The sequence below is a fragment of the Thunnus thynnus genome, chromosome 9 (assembly GCF_963924715.1).
Source record: "Thunnus thynnus chromosome 9, fThuThy2.1, whole genome shotgun sequence".
In the NCBI taxonomy this organism is placed as follows: domain Eukaryota; kingdom Metazoa; phylum Chordata; class Actinopteri; order Scombriformes; family Scombridae; genus Thunnus; species Thunnus thynnus.
This window is the reverse complement of record NC_089525.1, coordinates 28,030,648-28,046,344: the sequence shown is the minus strand read 5'-3', so window position 1 is coordinate 28,046,344 and position 15,697 is coordinate 28,030,648. Positions and strand designations below refer to the sequence as shown.

Below are 15,697 nucleotides of genomic sequence, written 5' to 3'. Positions count from 1 at the left end.
AAACACCAACATCCTATTCAACAAATGCACCACTTCCCCTTTTGTGCAAATAGTGGTCTATGTATGAGTTTATAAAGTATTCATGCAGCTCGTCAAATCTGCCATTACAGCTCTGAGCTCCATTACCTGCTTTTCTGTGTGGAAACATTCACAGTGAACAGTTCAACTGGATGGATTTGCAAAGTTCACATCCTTGACTGTGTATTATCACCATGTTTAATTCATAATAGTTAACAATTTACACCCCCTCTTCTGACTCTCTTTGTCTCTGTCTGTCTCTTTCTCTTGCTCGTTTAAACTGCACTAAACCCTGTAAGTTTGTATAATTTTAGACATTACAACATTCATCACGCTGTTGTGTAACAATTGTGACCTCGAGTCAGGACCCACCCCGGGGCTCCTGGAAATATTGCATTTAATTAAATCCTGTTATTGCACAAATATTATTTATTTAAATCCTGCACTAAATTGTCTTTAAACCATGTAATGGCTTCCCGGCTGCTATAAAAGCCAAGGCAGTGCCATTAGGATCTAATTTAGAAAACTCCATCTGATTTCTACCCAGAAGAAAACACTGCTACCTCCTCATTTAAGATTCAGTGGATCGTTATAGACATTATAGCCACTTTGGTTGAAAGTGTTGATCTTATTACAAAAAGGGTGTAAAAAAAAAGAACATCTTTTTCTAAATTATAAACACTGAAATTGGGCTCTGAAAGTAAAAATCATAATATGCACACAAAGGAGTGTGTATCTTTGCTTTGGATCATCCTCTTCATCATGAATAAATCAGGAAACATAAGTGTTTACATCACAAATTCAAAGGTTAACTAAGACTGCTGTTTTAGTATGAACTGAGCTGTCCTAGGGTGCAGAAAAATATATGTAAAAAAGTGTGGCATCTCCCTTTAAATGCTTGCTTTGTCAAAACCACTTTGATGCCTGAGTTTTTATATTTCCTAAAGCAGAGAGCGCCATCAAGTGGTTATTCTGTGCTCAACGTCTACTTATTTCTTTCTTTGTTTCTTTTGTTGTGAAGAGAGGTCTTGGTGGAAGCACGTTTGGGATTTTCTCAATATCACATGCACAACTAAGTTGAATTCAGCATCTCCTATACCTGTGTGTTATTGTCATCACTGTGTTCATAGTTTGTTTGTCATTTGAGTGCCTTAAATGATAACTATGCAGATAGAATAAACTAAATCATATTATACTTTGCTGCAAATGAAATCCAACAATCTCAGCAGTCGATTCAAAGATACTGTTGTATTATTGAAGACTGTAGATTAATTTGTAGCACGTTTACTATTATTCAGAGCAACCTTGTAATATATAACACGCATTTCATTATTATTATTATTATTAATAATTATAATAATAATAACAACAACAACAACACTAATAATAGCTGACAGCTGAAATAACTTGCACAGCATTGCTGCAAATACAACACACTTGTTCAGCATCCTCATCTGTACAACTTCGCAGAATTTGGTTACCATGGTATATTACAGTTAGGAGATATGGCAGTTAATAAGTAGTATGGTGGTGTTTTACTCATGACCACAGGGTGGGGCTATTGGTGTCATGATTCAGTATGTTGTGCAAATTCACAGAGAACTTGTGTACCAAGTGTCATTTTATTTTTGACAACATATTTGCAGAAATATCATGTTATAATGTGCGTTATTATGGGTAGACTTACATCAAATGTTACACACTTGTGCAGTGTGGCTTTATGTACAAGATTCCCAAATTTGGTTGCAATCCAATTTAGCATTGAAGAGTTCTGACCCGTTAAGGGCATCATCCACACCTTCAAAAACCAATTGCAGACAAACAGTAAGTGTTACCCATAAATGAACTCATGAGTTTTGTCTGGGGTCATCTGAATATGGTATTTACCAAGTTTGGTGAAAATTAGATGAAATATGTGCCAACAGAAGCAAAAAATCCTAAATGGTGGAAAATATTTCCAGGCACAAATGGGCGCAGCCCACATCAGTTGAATCAGCATTGTCCAAGGAATACTCTGTGCAAATATTGTTTTGATTCACCTCACGGTTCATGAGTTATGTAAAACACACAATAACTGACAACATGGTGGCGCTATTGGTTCCATGTTTTCATATGTTCAGCATTTCCACATGGGACACCTGTCCATGTAGTATGAATACTTCAGCACTTTTAGTGTTTGAGATACCACCTTGCAAACATAATTCCATAGACTTCCTGTTTTAGGGTTTTTGGTTTTTTTGGGATTCGAAATTCGAAAAACTGTCGTAAACCATTTATTCAGCACACAGGTCTCACACATAAGTAATACTCAAGAAGGTACAGTGGTTATGGTTGATAAAGTACACAAAGAAAGAAAGCACACACACACACACACACACACACACACTTCTTTAGACTCTCTGGTTGACGTTTACGCTAGTTCTTTCCCTCTGGAAGAAGATCTCTGTCATAAACTGAAGCTCTGTCTTGATGCAGTAACAGTCTGGTTTTGTTCTGATATAATCCACAATTCCTCTCAGACTTTCAGCTCTTGGGTCCCTGATGATCAGAAGAACAGAGCAGCCAGAGGGGCAGAGGAGTTCCTCTCTCTCCAGGGCCAGCAGGTCTGTAAGGTACTGCTGGGGGTCATGGTCCATCAGCACCAGATTGAAACCCTCACTGTTCCCTTGATCAGGTTCAAGAAATGGATGCAATGTTGGGATGCTCTCATCTGAACTACATGTCAACACCTGGAACTGCAAAAAGAGCACGAGTTAGAATTCCTCTTTTAAATCTGTTCTTGTTTACCACCTTGTCTGTTATGCGGATGTGATAAACTGAAAAGCTAATCTACCCTGAGCGTACCTGTGAGTGTTTGAAGCCCGCCACCAGTATGATTTCCTCTCCGAGCTCTGATGTGAATGGGTCCAGCTCCACTGTGATCAGTCTGCCAACAGGGGACAACAGACGCAGCAGGCGGACAGAGCTGTAGCCGCAGTGCATCCCCAGCTCCAGCACCCTAGATGGGCAAATTTGCCTCACCACCTCATCCAGTGCCTCGCCTGAGTCAACAGGACAGGGCTGGTGTTGATTTCTTTGAGTAATTAATGAAGTATCAAAAGGATCTAGTGGTCATTTAGGATCATAAATGTTGCGCCAGGAAGGTGGATTATATGAAAATCAGTGCCCTTCTTATTTTAAACTTGACAGACTAATATTGCAAGTATGTTCCATTAAATTAAAACTTGGATTATTAGGTGTGGATTGATATACTGTGGATATAGAAGCACCAGTTTTATCTTAACTAATAATAATTTAAAAAAGAAAAAGGTTATCAATATTATTACATGCAAGGAAGTGAAGACTGACAGATAAACAATGTGCCATGTAGAATCACTTTTCAATTCACTATGTTAAAGCAAATTTCAAAAGTTACAGACTTTTAGAGAGACTAACAGAGCTTTTTTGATGATTTGTGATCCGTAAACATATTTATAGAAATATCATAAATTGCAGTTGTCACAGTGGTTTAACTCATAGCTAATTCATGAAAACATTTGTTTTATTTTGTTCTACTTAAACTTGAACTTGAGCTACATTAAGAGAAAATCCAATGTGAAATACAGTATGTTGCAAGACTGTCATGTGATGGACAGGTGAAATGCAATGCACAAACGACACAGTGAGTTTGTAGCAATAAATGAAAAACTGATCATAATCCCATATCAGTCAAATCTTGGTCTGATATATGTGACTCCTTTGATTAATAGATTCACATCTTTATATCATGGACGGTTATTCAAGGTGTCAACTTGCATCTGGATTGCAAATAAATAAGCTTTAAACATTGACTTGCAACTTGTTTATATTGACTCCAGACTTGAATCTTAATAATGACTTACAAACAGTAACAGTTGTTCAAGGATTGGTAAGGCACTATGAACATTCCTGCAAAGCAAAGTTTTGATTTTTTTCAACTTCCCCGAATGCTCCAATGTATCACAGTGTGCACCTGCCCGCTGTTATGGAATTTTCCATCTTTAGGGGTTACAAATTGGGTTATATTGGGTCAAGCATGGGCCTTGAGGTCACAGAGTAAGCAACATCAAGTCTTACAGAGAGAGACACTGCCTCTCCTTGGATATGCAGCTATCCGGGTGTTTGGGAAAACTAGAGCCACTCTGATAAAGAGGGAACCGGCGTTGTCCCGGTAACCAAGGTCAGGAAGATGGCCCTAGAAACCACAGATAGGTGATTGCGCAGATTTACATTGGCATAACCAGGCAGTGCTGACAGAAACCTGAAAGTACCATGCAGTGTAACCAGAACTAACACAGGTAAAGAGCAGTTCCTTGTTTTTCATAATTTTTCATATTGTAGGCTGATCTGTTGGGGTTAAAGACTAGAAGTCAGACCTTCAGAAGGCAGAACGGCAAGAGACAGCATCTTGTGCGGAACACCTTGATGTTTACTGTTTCAGTTCTCAGCTTGGCCAAGTGTTTCAATAAACTCAGCATAAGACATCAAGACTCCTGTACTTTCTTCTACCTGGACCAATGCTCGGAATTTCTACACAACACCCACCACAAGAGTGTGACACTGAATCAAAACACAATAAACTGCGCTGGTATCTCAGCAGCCTCCACTGTGGATCTGTACCCAACATTATAACCTTTGGTTTAAGAGACTTCAAGGACAATTTCTTGTATCATAAATGCACATGATAAATAAAGCGATTCTTATGCATACTGACCAATTTGTGGACCGATGCAGAGAGAAGGATGTGTGTCAGCATAGAGGTCAAAGGTCTCCAGGACGCTGTCAGCATTGCCGTGAGTGCATTCGGAGAACACAAAAGCGTGGGTGCTCCTTACACACACTCTTCCTCGCACCAGCCTCAGTGCCCAGGCCAGAGCCCGATGGCACAGTGCGGCAACTTTGACACGATAGCGGCTGGATAACATGATGATGGCAGGAAGCAGCGGGATGGAAACGACCGTCAGCCACATTTGAATAGCTGTGGAGAAGACAGTAGGAGGCCTCAAAATCTGTGGATGAAAAGAGGAGAAGTTGAGATCAGTCTGTGGACCTCCAACGTGTGACTGATTTGAGGAATGTAATATTTGCCTTTTAAAAAAAGCCAGACATTACGTATTATTTAGACTTTATTAAAGTCTGATAACCAATTTTGGCTCATTTACAGCTCTTATGAAATACCAGATTTTACTCTTGGCATATGAATTGAGCAAGAAAAGAAAAAAATCTTACTGAAAGCAAAAAGCACCTTCATTTTCAGCAGTTTTAGCCAATTATTTGTCATATTTGATAAGATATTTTGTGGTTGTGTTTTGTAAAATAAAGAAAATACTCTGTAAAGTCCCAAAAGGAAAAATGGAAGTTTGGAAATCTACAGTAAACTCAGTCCACTGATGAAGACTATGCCATATGGTTGAAAGCTCCAGGAGAAGCTAGTGGACCTAGAGCTGAGATTGTATCTTGTCATGTACAGGTTAAGTATTTCATATTTTACACTTATTATTTTGTTTATGTGTGTTTCCAATTCAGAGTTGCTTCTTGATACCTGACACCACATTATTAAAAAAACAGATAACATTTAGGATTGATTGATTGATTGAAAGGCAGCAGTACAATACATAGTCAGTACAGGGTATCCTACCAATTCAATAATTAATACATGAATCAATCCTACAATATACAGAATAAATCCATATGTATGCCCAAACGGCTTAATCTATACCTAAATAAGTCAAAATCAGTCAGACTTAAAAACCATATGTTCTCCTAACCCAGACACAATTACTCTGGCAATGCATGAACAATTAAAACTAACAAAATGTGCACTTAGGAACTAATGCAACTCAACTTAAATAGTTATATTTAGGACCAGCTGCTACTCAGCCAACTCTTTAGGGAGGACTTAAAGTTTCCAGCAGAGCTAATCGACTTAAGGCCTGCAGGTAACCCATTCCACGTAACAGCTGCTGAATATAAAAACCAGTCAGAGGACTACATTGAGGAAGCTATGACTTGTAATTTTTTAGCAGACAGCAAAAAAATGACAAAAACACTGGTCTCTGGCACCCCCTGCAGACACAATGTGGTATTATTTTGGTGTGAACTGGTAAGAATGTTTTGATTCCGACATATAAAAACATCTTCTACAGCAAGGAATGTCAGAATCTCAAGTATCCTTTGAGAGTCCAACCACCAAACACTCAGATTTTATATATTTGCCCTAAATGGGTCAACAGTATTTCTTAAATTAACTCTCAATATAATAAATATCCCACACTGCCTCCTTGGTTTCTGAATGATATAAACCTCCTGTCTGTAACATAAAGGAAACTGCACTTCTCTTTGCGAGTGAAAACATCATTTTGTGAGTTGTGTATCTCTGTGGTTCCATAGATTTACCACATTTTCACATTTTACAGGAAAACAGGGAAAAGAAACACCTAAATGCACATTTTCAGTATTAAACATACCAAACGTGACACAATAGAATGATGGTTGAAAAAGTAAAGCAGCAGCCGAGCTATAAAGATACATATAATTCATATTAATATTCTTTTTTGCAAAACCCCTCCATGTTTTATTCTTATTCATCTTTACTACAGGCACCATCATGTATTCACCGTCTACTGTATCTTGCAATGAATAAAAAATGACTGAATATACAACGGTATCATAACATTTCTAACAGCGTAACATCAATACACATATCTAATAAATGGTGTTTTAGATTAAAATTGTAAGAGGATTCTGGGTATTCTAGTAGCTTATTAGGAAAATAAAGAAAATGAAAAATTGAACAAGGACATTGAACTACTTTCTTGATACAGAAGTAATAACACGATAACAGTAGCAGAGTAGTACTTGCCAAACCGCAGCGTTGCTCGTCCAGGTTAAGAGTGTGTCCTGTCAAACACAGATGGGACTGTCACTCTGTTAAGTCAAGTACACTATGGGTGATCAGCATATGAAAACAGCGTGCCCACTGAAAGACAAACCATGATTTTATTTTAGACGTAGGCTAGATCTTATCGGACAAAGTCAACTTGAAAGAAAACGAAAAAGGAAGGAAAGGAAATAGATGCCTGTGTGATAGAAGACAGGAGAGGTGAGTGAGTACACCTTCAGTACAAAAGGAAATGAAAATTTCCTGTCTGGGAAGCTGCTCCTCCCATTTTTTAAGCACTGCTGCGTTATTCCACAAGAGGTCAGCAAACATGTAAGAATATAACACCTGTGCAGGTCAGACTCTTGATTGGCATCCTCTAACTATGGGGCCTCATATGGTAAAGTGGTTAAAAATGGTGAAATTATTTGTGTGCGGCCTTTCTTTTTGAGAAATCTGCCCAATTAAGCTGACTTACTATGTAAACTGTTTATTTTTAATTATTTCACTGACCAAAGATGGATTGTGTTTCACTCAAAATGCAGTTAGAAATGTCTAATGACTAATGGAAGCGGTATGAAAACAGAGATAAAGACATTTTCTTAATAGTATGCTTTAGTTTATTGCCTTAGGGTGATACAGGAGGTCATAGTTGACTCTGTTTCGCTTCTGCTCTACATCAGTGAACTCTTTGCTCTCTCAGTTGCTCCACATAGTGAAAGTGGGTGTGAGATCCCCAGTGTGTTGCTGCCCTCATTGGCTGGTGGTGGAGTGGCACTGCTCTGTGTATTTTTGGCCATTCGAGCGAATCATACTGCGGCGTGCAAGTCCCTGTCAGTCCAGCTGCGTCAAGTTAGCCAGGAGCAGCCGGTTTATTACCGGAAGCGAAGCCATTCTGCAATTAAAATAAGAGCATAAGCGGATGGCTGAAGGGGTGGGTGGAAGCCTCAGTAACCTGTTTTATAGCCTACATTCGTCAACTCAGACATTAGTTTCCTGTGCATTTTCACTGACAACTACCAATAATGCCTGTAAACCATACATCCATGCTGTAAACCTTATATTAGGTCGGCTTGTATCAGCACGGTGATGTTTTCCTTAAGATCAATACGTTAATCAGACTTTGAAAGTCCTCACAGGTCGTCTAACAACTTTTATGTAATGGAGAACAGATATATGCAATTTTTGGTTACCTTCCTGTTTCATTTGAACCGCCAAAATATGGAAAGTATGCAAAGTTAAGTTAAATAATGAAATTTAGTGGCTAATTCTCAGTTTTTTCAGTACTTACACTTATGAAAGAGTGTTAAACGTTGTAGCAAAAGCCTTAATGTCGTTTAAACCCATCTTCATATTTGTGAAACCTTTATTTTGACTATGAAAAATGAAAAAAAAAGGCGCCCCCCCCCCCCCCCCCCCCCCATCCATACCACATTAGACCGAGTCCAGATCAAAAACCTCTATACTTAGACTTGTCAAGTCTGGACTAGATTACCAAGGAGACTCCAGAGACTCATTAAAACAGTTTCATATTTGTGAAACATTTATTCTATTTGTGAGAAATGAAGAAGGCAAAAAAAGGGGGGGCTGATTTCACTGATGTTGCAGCTAGAAATTCACAGCAGGATTCCACATCTTTCCATTTTTCATTTCATTGGTTTTGACCATGTAGAGTTTTTTCACTTAAAAGCAAAGACAGTAAAATTATTTTTATCTTATGAAAAGCATTTACACAACATATTTTTAGCGTAAATGTTCTAATCTGTTTAATGTGGTCTCGATGGGAAAAACGCAGTAAAATCCTTTTTTTCATTTTTCATAAGCAAACTAAAGATTTAACACAACTGGAAGTGAATTTGAACAGCGTTAAAGCTTTTGCTCTGATGTCTAACACTCTTTCATAAGTGTGAGTGGTGAAAAAACGGTTAATCCGCCACTAAATATAAATAAAATATACCTTAACCACCGTTTCGTCAAAATTTGGACGCCTCACCTCCGGTTCGGTGGTCTGTTCGGTTTGAGAAAAAAAGTTACAAGCAGGGAAACTGTTCAAAGCCCTTTCCCATCCTGCAGCCCATGTTATACTTTTCATTTCAGTTGAAAATAGGAGACTTTAATGAATGTGAAAATGTCTTTAAATCGGCTGTTAGTGTTGCCAAACGACCTCCTGCAAGTTTTGGACAGTGACGTTATTTACCATTGAGATAAACACATGCTTGAGCTAGCTGCTAATTAGCTAATTAATAATTCTGTGACTCGAATGTCACTATCTTAAAATTAACCGTTAGCTAATGTTAAAATCACAGGTGTGAAAAGGAAGCCAGGGACAAACTGAGGCTAACTGTTAGCTGTTAGCGATGGCTTGTGAGATAACGTTTCCTAGCAACCATCTAAGCTAGCCAGATAACTTAAGATATATTAGCCTATGGATGAATTACTAACACAGTGTTAGTAGCTGCCTTCTGTGGTTCTGACCTACAGTTTTAGTTGACAGCCACACTAGAAAATGCATTACTATTTTGTACTTACACCAAGATTTCAAAGTGTCTTTATCATTCTCAGTAGCCTGCTGTCCAGTTCCCTGTACGGTGTTACACCATATTTGGTGACCCATCAGATTCTGTGACCTGCAGTGTTGGTACTCAGATCCTTAAATAAAAGTTTTAATACCACAATGTAAAAATACTTCGTTACAAGTAAAAATCATGCAGAATTCTACTTAAGTAAAAGTGTAGAGGTATTACCAGCTAGATTTACTTAAAGTACAAAAGCCTGATTTTCTGCAACATTAGTGCTTTTACTTTAGTACTTTAAGTAGGATTTTAAATTCAGGAATTTCACTCGTAATGAAGTACTTTTTACATGGTGGTATTGATAATTTTACTTTTACTTACTACTACCGAGTGCTACTTCCAACACTGCAGGTCAAAGAATCTGATGGGTAACCAAATACGGTGAAAAACCTGTTAGCTTGCGTTAGCTAACTTGGTTAACGCTAACGTTAGTTAACTAGGTAAATAACGGTTGTTAGCTGATGGGTGTCATAGCAAAAGAAGTACGGTGCCTGATCGTTGCAAGCTTTTATTTCGAGTGCCCTCCCCGGAAACCGTGCATGTGACTGTGGCTAACTTGACGCTGATGTCTGCCCACAGACTCCAACTGGAGCGATACTGGAGAGCAGCAACTGATCCGTTCGCCTCGCCGGTGCTGCTGCTGCTGCTGCTGCGACACCTACAACCGACGGAGGAGAACAAGCTGACTGACGCGGTTCACGACTAATTTCGTTGGAATAACGCGGCACAGAGCTGTTTTTTTTATTTTTTATTTTTACACATTTTACAGCCTTTAATACTTGGAGAGCAGAGCTTCTTCGCCAATGGCAAGTCCGGTTGCAGACATAGGACAGTCTCATCAGCATCACCCTGTGACCGAGTCGGCCGCAGACTCCGCTTTTCAAGAGGCGCAGAAATGGATCGAGGTGAGTCACTGAATATCAACGAAGAGCCCGTTTAATGTATCAACACTTCTGCACTTTGCTTCCCTTTTGTGTAAGTGTTTTGTTGTCGTTATGTGGCCTTAGTTACTGGTTTGCAACCTCTACCTGCAGCGCCTTCTCCTTTATACGCCTGTTTGATTTTTATTGCTTCGTCACCTGTTGAAAGGTGAGCCAAACTGCAATAATTCAATTAACAAAAAAAACCCAATTATGTCTTTGAAGTTTCTGTGTTGGGTTACAGGGTGTCTGTTGCTCAGTGGGGGTATTTATAGCGACTATGTTTAATTTAATAGTATTTTAATCCAATCTGCCATATAACATTCTTGTAGTAGTCCAATAGGGACTTGCGTCAGTGAAACTCAAGTTAATAACTACCATATTGCTCCCAAAACAGAAAGTTATACGAATAACCTCTATTGATTCAGCATATCCGCAATCATTTTGTAATGTTCAGTATAAGATATTAAATGTTTATACTAGACCCTCCTGAGTGTTACAGCAGGCTCTCCGTTGCTTTTGGTGAGGGCTATTGTACAGTGGCTGTGGCTGCTGTGGGGCCTGGTGCGTGTTTGGCTGAAAACAATGAATGCATCATGTGGAATGGATTTTTGCCTCATTGCGAGCCTGGTGAACAATAATCACACAAACGAGGTTTTGTTCTGGGAGAATTTCAATCACGACACTCGCCTGCCCCCGTTGCATTTGACTTTGTCATCCTGCAGTGAGCTGCCCTCTTGTCAGCCCTTCAAAACACTGATGACTGGCTGATTATGTATATGTGTGTGCTTTTGGTGGAATGCAGTCACAGCTTTGTAGGTTTACATAAAGGCTTAAATATGTGATTTTTAAGCCCACTGTGGCACAGAAAGAGCTTTTTTTTTAAGTGATTGATTCAGAGCAGCAGGGGCATAGATAGGAATTATGGAGCCTCTTTACAGGAAAGGACTCTGGGACCCCCCCATACTCCTCTCTAATTTACATTTCCTAATCAATCATTTGACAAGTTGAGTGCAGACAAAACCTCATTACATTAATTCCTGTGTGTCTCAGTGAACTGGACACCTTCTGTATTTGTTTTGGAGGACTTTTTGTTTGTAGTTTTGTAGTTTTTAGTGGTTTTAAAGACAGAAGTTAAAGCCACAGTCTCTTTATTTGCTCTTTATTTTGCATCCCTGCATTTTTTAATCTTTGTGATCAGCTACCACATTACATTTATACTGGTGGGACTGTCCTACCAGCTATTTATCCTATCATTTGATATGAATTTATGCATCATATAGTCAAATTTATCACAGCTACAACTTGACTCACAGCCTTTGTATTACTAATAAGACTGTAACAGTAATTTTACACACTTTTTAAAAGGTCTGCTGTTTCTTTTATACATCTGCCCAGACTTGTATTTTGACATTTATAATCCTGTGTTTCTTCCTAAAACTTATTACATTAACTTGTGTACATATTAACATGCTCTTTTCAAACAAATGCAAGTGTGTGCAACCTTGAAAAAAATATTTAAAAATGATAAATCCTCTTTAACAGTGTCAGGCGCCATTACAGGCCTATTTAGCAGGACCAAACTCCTCGGAGGCCCATATCACATCTTTAAAAAGCCACTACTGACCTAGAATCTCCGAGGCAGATGGGACTGAGAGCTGAAAAGGCGGGAGGGAACTGATACCACTCCTGCGTTGTTGTTCTTCTATCACCCTTCTCCCGTGGGGGCTGATATCATTACCTCCACACACACACACACACTCATGGTAACGGTCCTTCAGTCACCTCAGGGAGGCAGAGACAGGACACTGGTTTCTGAATGAATGGAACAAGACAAAGCCTCAGTTAGCATCCCAGTGGCCGATGTTTCACTGTATTCACATGCTGTATCGTACTGTATATGATGTCAGGACCTCAGGCTTGGGGTTATGACAACAGGTTTCCTGTTTGCCATGTTTTGTCAGTGACAAATCAGAGAGCGCTAAAAAACTCCATCTATCATCCTCGCAGCTGTAACTTGTGCGCTTTGTGTCGTGCACTTCGTCAGCTGAGGTGTAAAGTAATAATCACACCTATTAATATCATGTCCAACATGTCGTGGAGGAAATAAAGACTGGCACTGGATATCTTAATTGAGAAGGCATATATTTGAATCTTCTGACCTTCTTCATACACAAAAACATCAGATACCATAGACTTGACATGAAGTGACTTGTTTGATTTCAGGGCCTGTTCAGACTACGTGTGTTTGGGATGATTTTTCATTACAAGGAGCAGTTACTCTCTAATTTTGGTTTGTTTTGGCAGGTGAAAATAATTTGAATTCTGTTCTTGACTCGGTAACCACACAGAGACTCTTTAGACTGCTGTTGAAAACCAGATTTATGCTGCTCTGTCAACGCGTTCTGGTGGTCCCTACATAGTTCCAGTTTAGGAGGAACTGATTTATAGTTCAGTGTAACAGGACATGTATGTGTACTACATTATCAGGCATTCATTATGTACCTGAAGTAATCGTTTACACACGGCATAGAGCGAGGCTTGCACTGGAAATGACTTTGCCAGATAACAAATTTGAAATTAATCTGGCGTTGCTGAAAGATGACTGAATCTTCGGTTTGCTTCATGTTGTCTTTGCTTTAAACGATCTCTTCCAGCATTAAAAAAAAACATTTAGGAGAAAACATTAGCTGTCTTAGCATGTGGAATCACAGTAGCCGAAGCATACAGTAGATGCATTTTTGAGGAAGCGCATGTCGCAACCAAATGTTAAACTACATTTCCCACCAAGATCTGTTTCAGAAATAATCCCCAATTGGGAGAAAGAATTTTTTTCCTTCTTCTTTTGTTATAAAGTAACTTACCCATATTTTACACTTTGATTTATGAAATAATGTGTCATCATGGGAACCAAGCTTAGACAAATGGGATCCAACAGTGCTGCCTGTAAAACCCAACGCCATGACGCATCATTCACACCTGCACTCAATACTTCCTCGAAGGCCACTTCCTCTCACCATCTCCTCAGTAACACTGTCACTAATGACAGTGTTTAAGCTCCTCTGAACTTCAGAAGAGGACTGACTGGCCCTTTGAGGGTGGAAACCTTCAGTCGGTTAGACTGATTGATTTGCATCTTATAGCCACAGGGTGTTAGCATGAACGGAAACCCAGTGGAATTATCTCACTGGTTCTTTTCTTGTCACATATCTTAGTGGTGTGATGAATGGTCTTTCTTCTTAACTGTGGTCGAGGACTATTGTGCTTGCAGGCAAATTCATATCAAAGCGTAAATGTGAGAAAGTATTTCTGTTAAGAGTTGTGTTATTTCATCACTTGTTTCGTTACGATTAAAGACATTTCTGGAGGAAAAATATCCAACTGATAAATGAACATGAAGAATATGTATTGGAACAAATGGAAAAAAAAAGTAATCAAGAAAAACAAACCGGGATTAGCATGTGAGGTGTAATAAGATATGTTGTCAGTTTTAAGCATTTTAAGCAGTTTCATGTTGGTCGCTGGTGTCCTTGGGGAGTCGGTCATATAAAATGAATCAAGTCCATATAAACTGGAAGTTTAGCCTCGCTGCCAGGGAGGCTGTCTTGTAAAGCTTAGAAAAGACGACATGATTTAAAACCCAAAGTTGGCAGCTGTTTTTCAAGATTGTGGGGCAGGTCACCTTGGATCTTCACTGTGATTTGTGAGTATAGTTTATTCACATCTTTTGCCTCCTGACTGAGGCTCAGACCAGTGGTAACTATCCTAACAATCATGATGGAATCTGGACAAATCATCTTGTTTTAGCTGGTCAGTGATATCTCAGTAGGTGCTTCTGTGTCTATATATGAACAGAAATCAGCCATTAAATGTTTGATACTGAGTCCTTTCACAGTCATTTTACAATGTCTTCAATATCTTCCATATCTTCTCATCTGATCGTATGTTTAAAATGTTACATTGTGGTTTAGGTATCTGCTGGTGGTACTCAACTTCTTAGCTCTGTTAGTTGTCCAAAATGTATAATCTAAATAATATTCTTTGGCAAGAGGTCTTTTCCAGAGCTTGTTTCATCTTGTTCAGTGTCTCGTTTCTATTAGTTCTGTATTTCCTAAGTATCTCTCTCTCTACCCTGAACCCCCACCCCCTTCTGTCTAAGTCATGGCATGTTTAGGGGGCTGTGAATAATACAGCGTTCCATTGTGACAAGCCTGAAAGGGAAAGTGATATCATCTACATGTCTGTGGCTGATATGATTGTACTCAACAGTCAAATCACCAGACCGATCTATGTTATTAGATTCTCTTTTCAGTGAATATCACTGTGACAGGATATCTAATCCTCATTCCGCTGTTCACAGTGTTCGAATCATCTTGGGACTTGGGGTGTGAGGGCTTTCGATATTTGTGTAGTGTAGTCATGTTTATGGAGAAGGCACAACACAAAAAATGAGTTCAAAACTGCACAATACAGCTACAACCAGCATATAACCTTGTTTGATATTTGTTATTCTTTGAAGAAGTCCTGTGCACAGGGGAAATGGAAGATATTCAATAGACACTCGTCTACAATACCAAACATGTTTGTAAGGTAATTGATTGAAACCTAAGTGAAATCCTGACAATCAGGACCAACCTCATCTGACTGGAATGAGATACGGCATATCTAATTAAAGTGGTAAACAGGACTAGACTTGATGACGGCTTCTGGTGTTTGCTGTGGAAACTTTGAATTAAATGGCCAGGAAATGATGAACCAAGCTAATAAAATGGGGGAAAAAATTAGAGTTTTTAAATCACCACAGCAACCAAAAGCACAAGTTTTGTTTTGGTGCTTGTGTTGTGGTGGGAGAGAGGCTACTCTGCATTACGAGGGAACGCTGGTGCATACTGGCTGCCGTTCGTCTTTGCTAAATAGACATTTGACTGTGAACTTCACTGCTTGTGTGATTAATGTGGCCTTCCTGCATTTTGCTCGAACTTTTTATGTTTCTCTGTTTTCTGTCTGTGTGTTTTGATTGCTCCCTGAGCTGGAATACGTGACTTCAAACTGTTGGACTTTGGATTAACTAAAGTGAACTACTGCCTATCTTCTCTACGGGGATTTATGGATTTTGGATTGTCCAACGTAAAATGCTTCCTACCTGCTCTACTGGGATCCCTTTTCTCCGGAGCACAGTGGCTGTCTCTTTCTCCAGCCTTCCCACTCAGGTGTGCCACAAAGCCCCGTCCGGTTCACCTGCACTCTCTATCAGTGTGGAAATCACCCAGAGCTGCGTTGTTACTGAC

At 39.2% G+C, this 15,697-nt stretch overlaps 2 protein-coding genes across 13 annotated transcripts in view; one reads left to right on the top strand and one right to left on the bottom strand.

Moving 5' to 3' along the window:
• Positions 1-2,268: 2,268 nt before the first annotated feature.
• On the bottom strand, positions 2,269-9,890 carry LOC137189850 (transmembrane O-methyltransferase homolog). Of its 4 annotated transcripts, none has more exons than XM_067599952.1 (6): positions 9,811-9,890; positions 9,446-9,536; positions 6,899-7,015; positions 4,751-5,045; positions 2,863-3,059; positions 2,269-2,753 (listed from the first exon to the last, which is right to left on the bottom strand). In XM_067599952.1, exons 4-6 carry the CDS (start codon positions 5,004-5,006, stop codon positions 2,409-2,411), a joined length of 798 nt encoding a protein of 265 aa, XP_067456053.1. In that variant the 5' UTR covers positions 5,007-5,045; positions 6,899-7,015; positions 9,446-9,536; positions 9,811-9,890; the 3' UTR covers positions 2,269-2,408. The 4 variants fall into 4 exon arrangements, with proteins under 4 accessions (XP_067456053.1, XP_067456055.1, XP_067456054.1 ...); XM_067599954.1 differs by lacking the exon at positions 9,811-9,890 and adding an exon at positions 8,874-8,924 and having other exon boundaries at positions 6,899-6,936; positions 9,446-9,533; XM_067599953.1 differs by lacking the exon at positions 9,811-9,890 and having other exon boundaries at positions 6,899-6,936; positions 9,446-9,532.
• A 211-nt stretch (positions 9,891-10,101) lies between these two features.
• limch1b (LIM and calponin homology domains 1b) overlaps positions 10,102-15,697 on the top strand; it is a 95,877-nt gene continuing 90,281 nt past the window's right edge. For all 9 annotated transcript variants that reach the window (XM_067599948.1, XM_067599947.1, XM_067599945.1 and 6 more), the window contains exon 1: positions 10,102-10,394. In XM_067599948.1, coding sequence (XP_067456049.1) covers positions 10,293-10,394 — 102 coding nt within the window. In that variant the 5' untranslated portion in view covers positions 10,102-10,292. The remainder of the gene's footprint in view (positions 10,395-15,697) is intronic.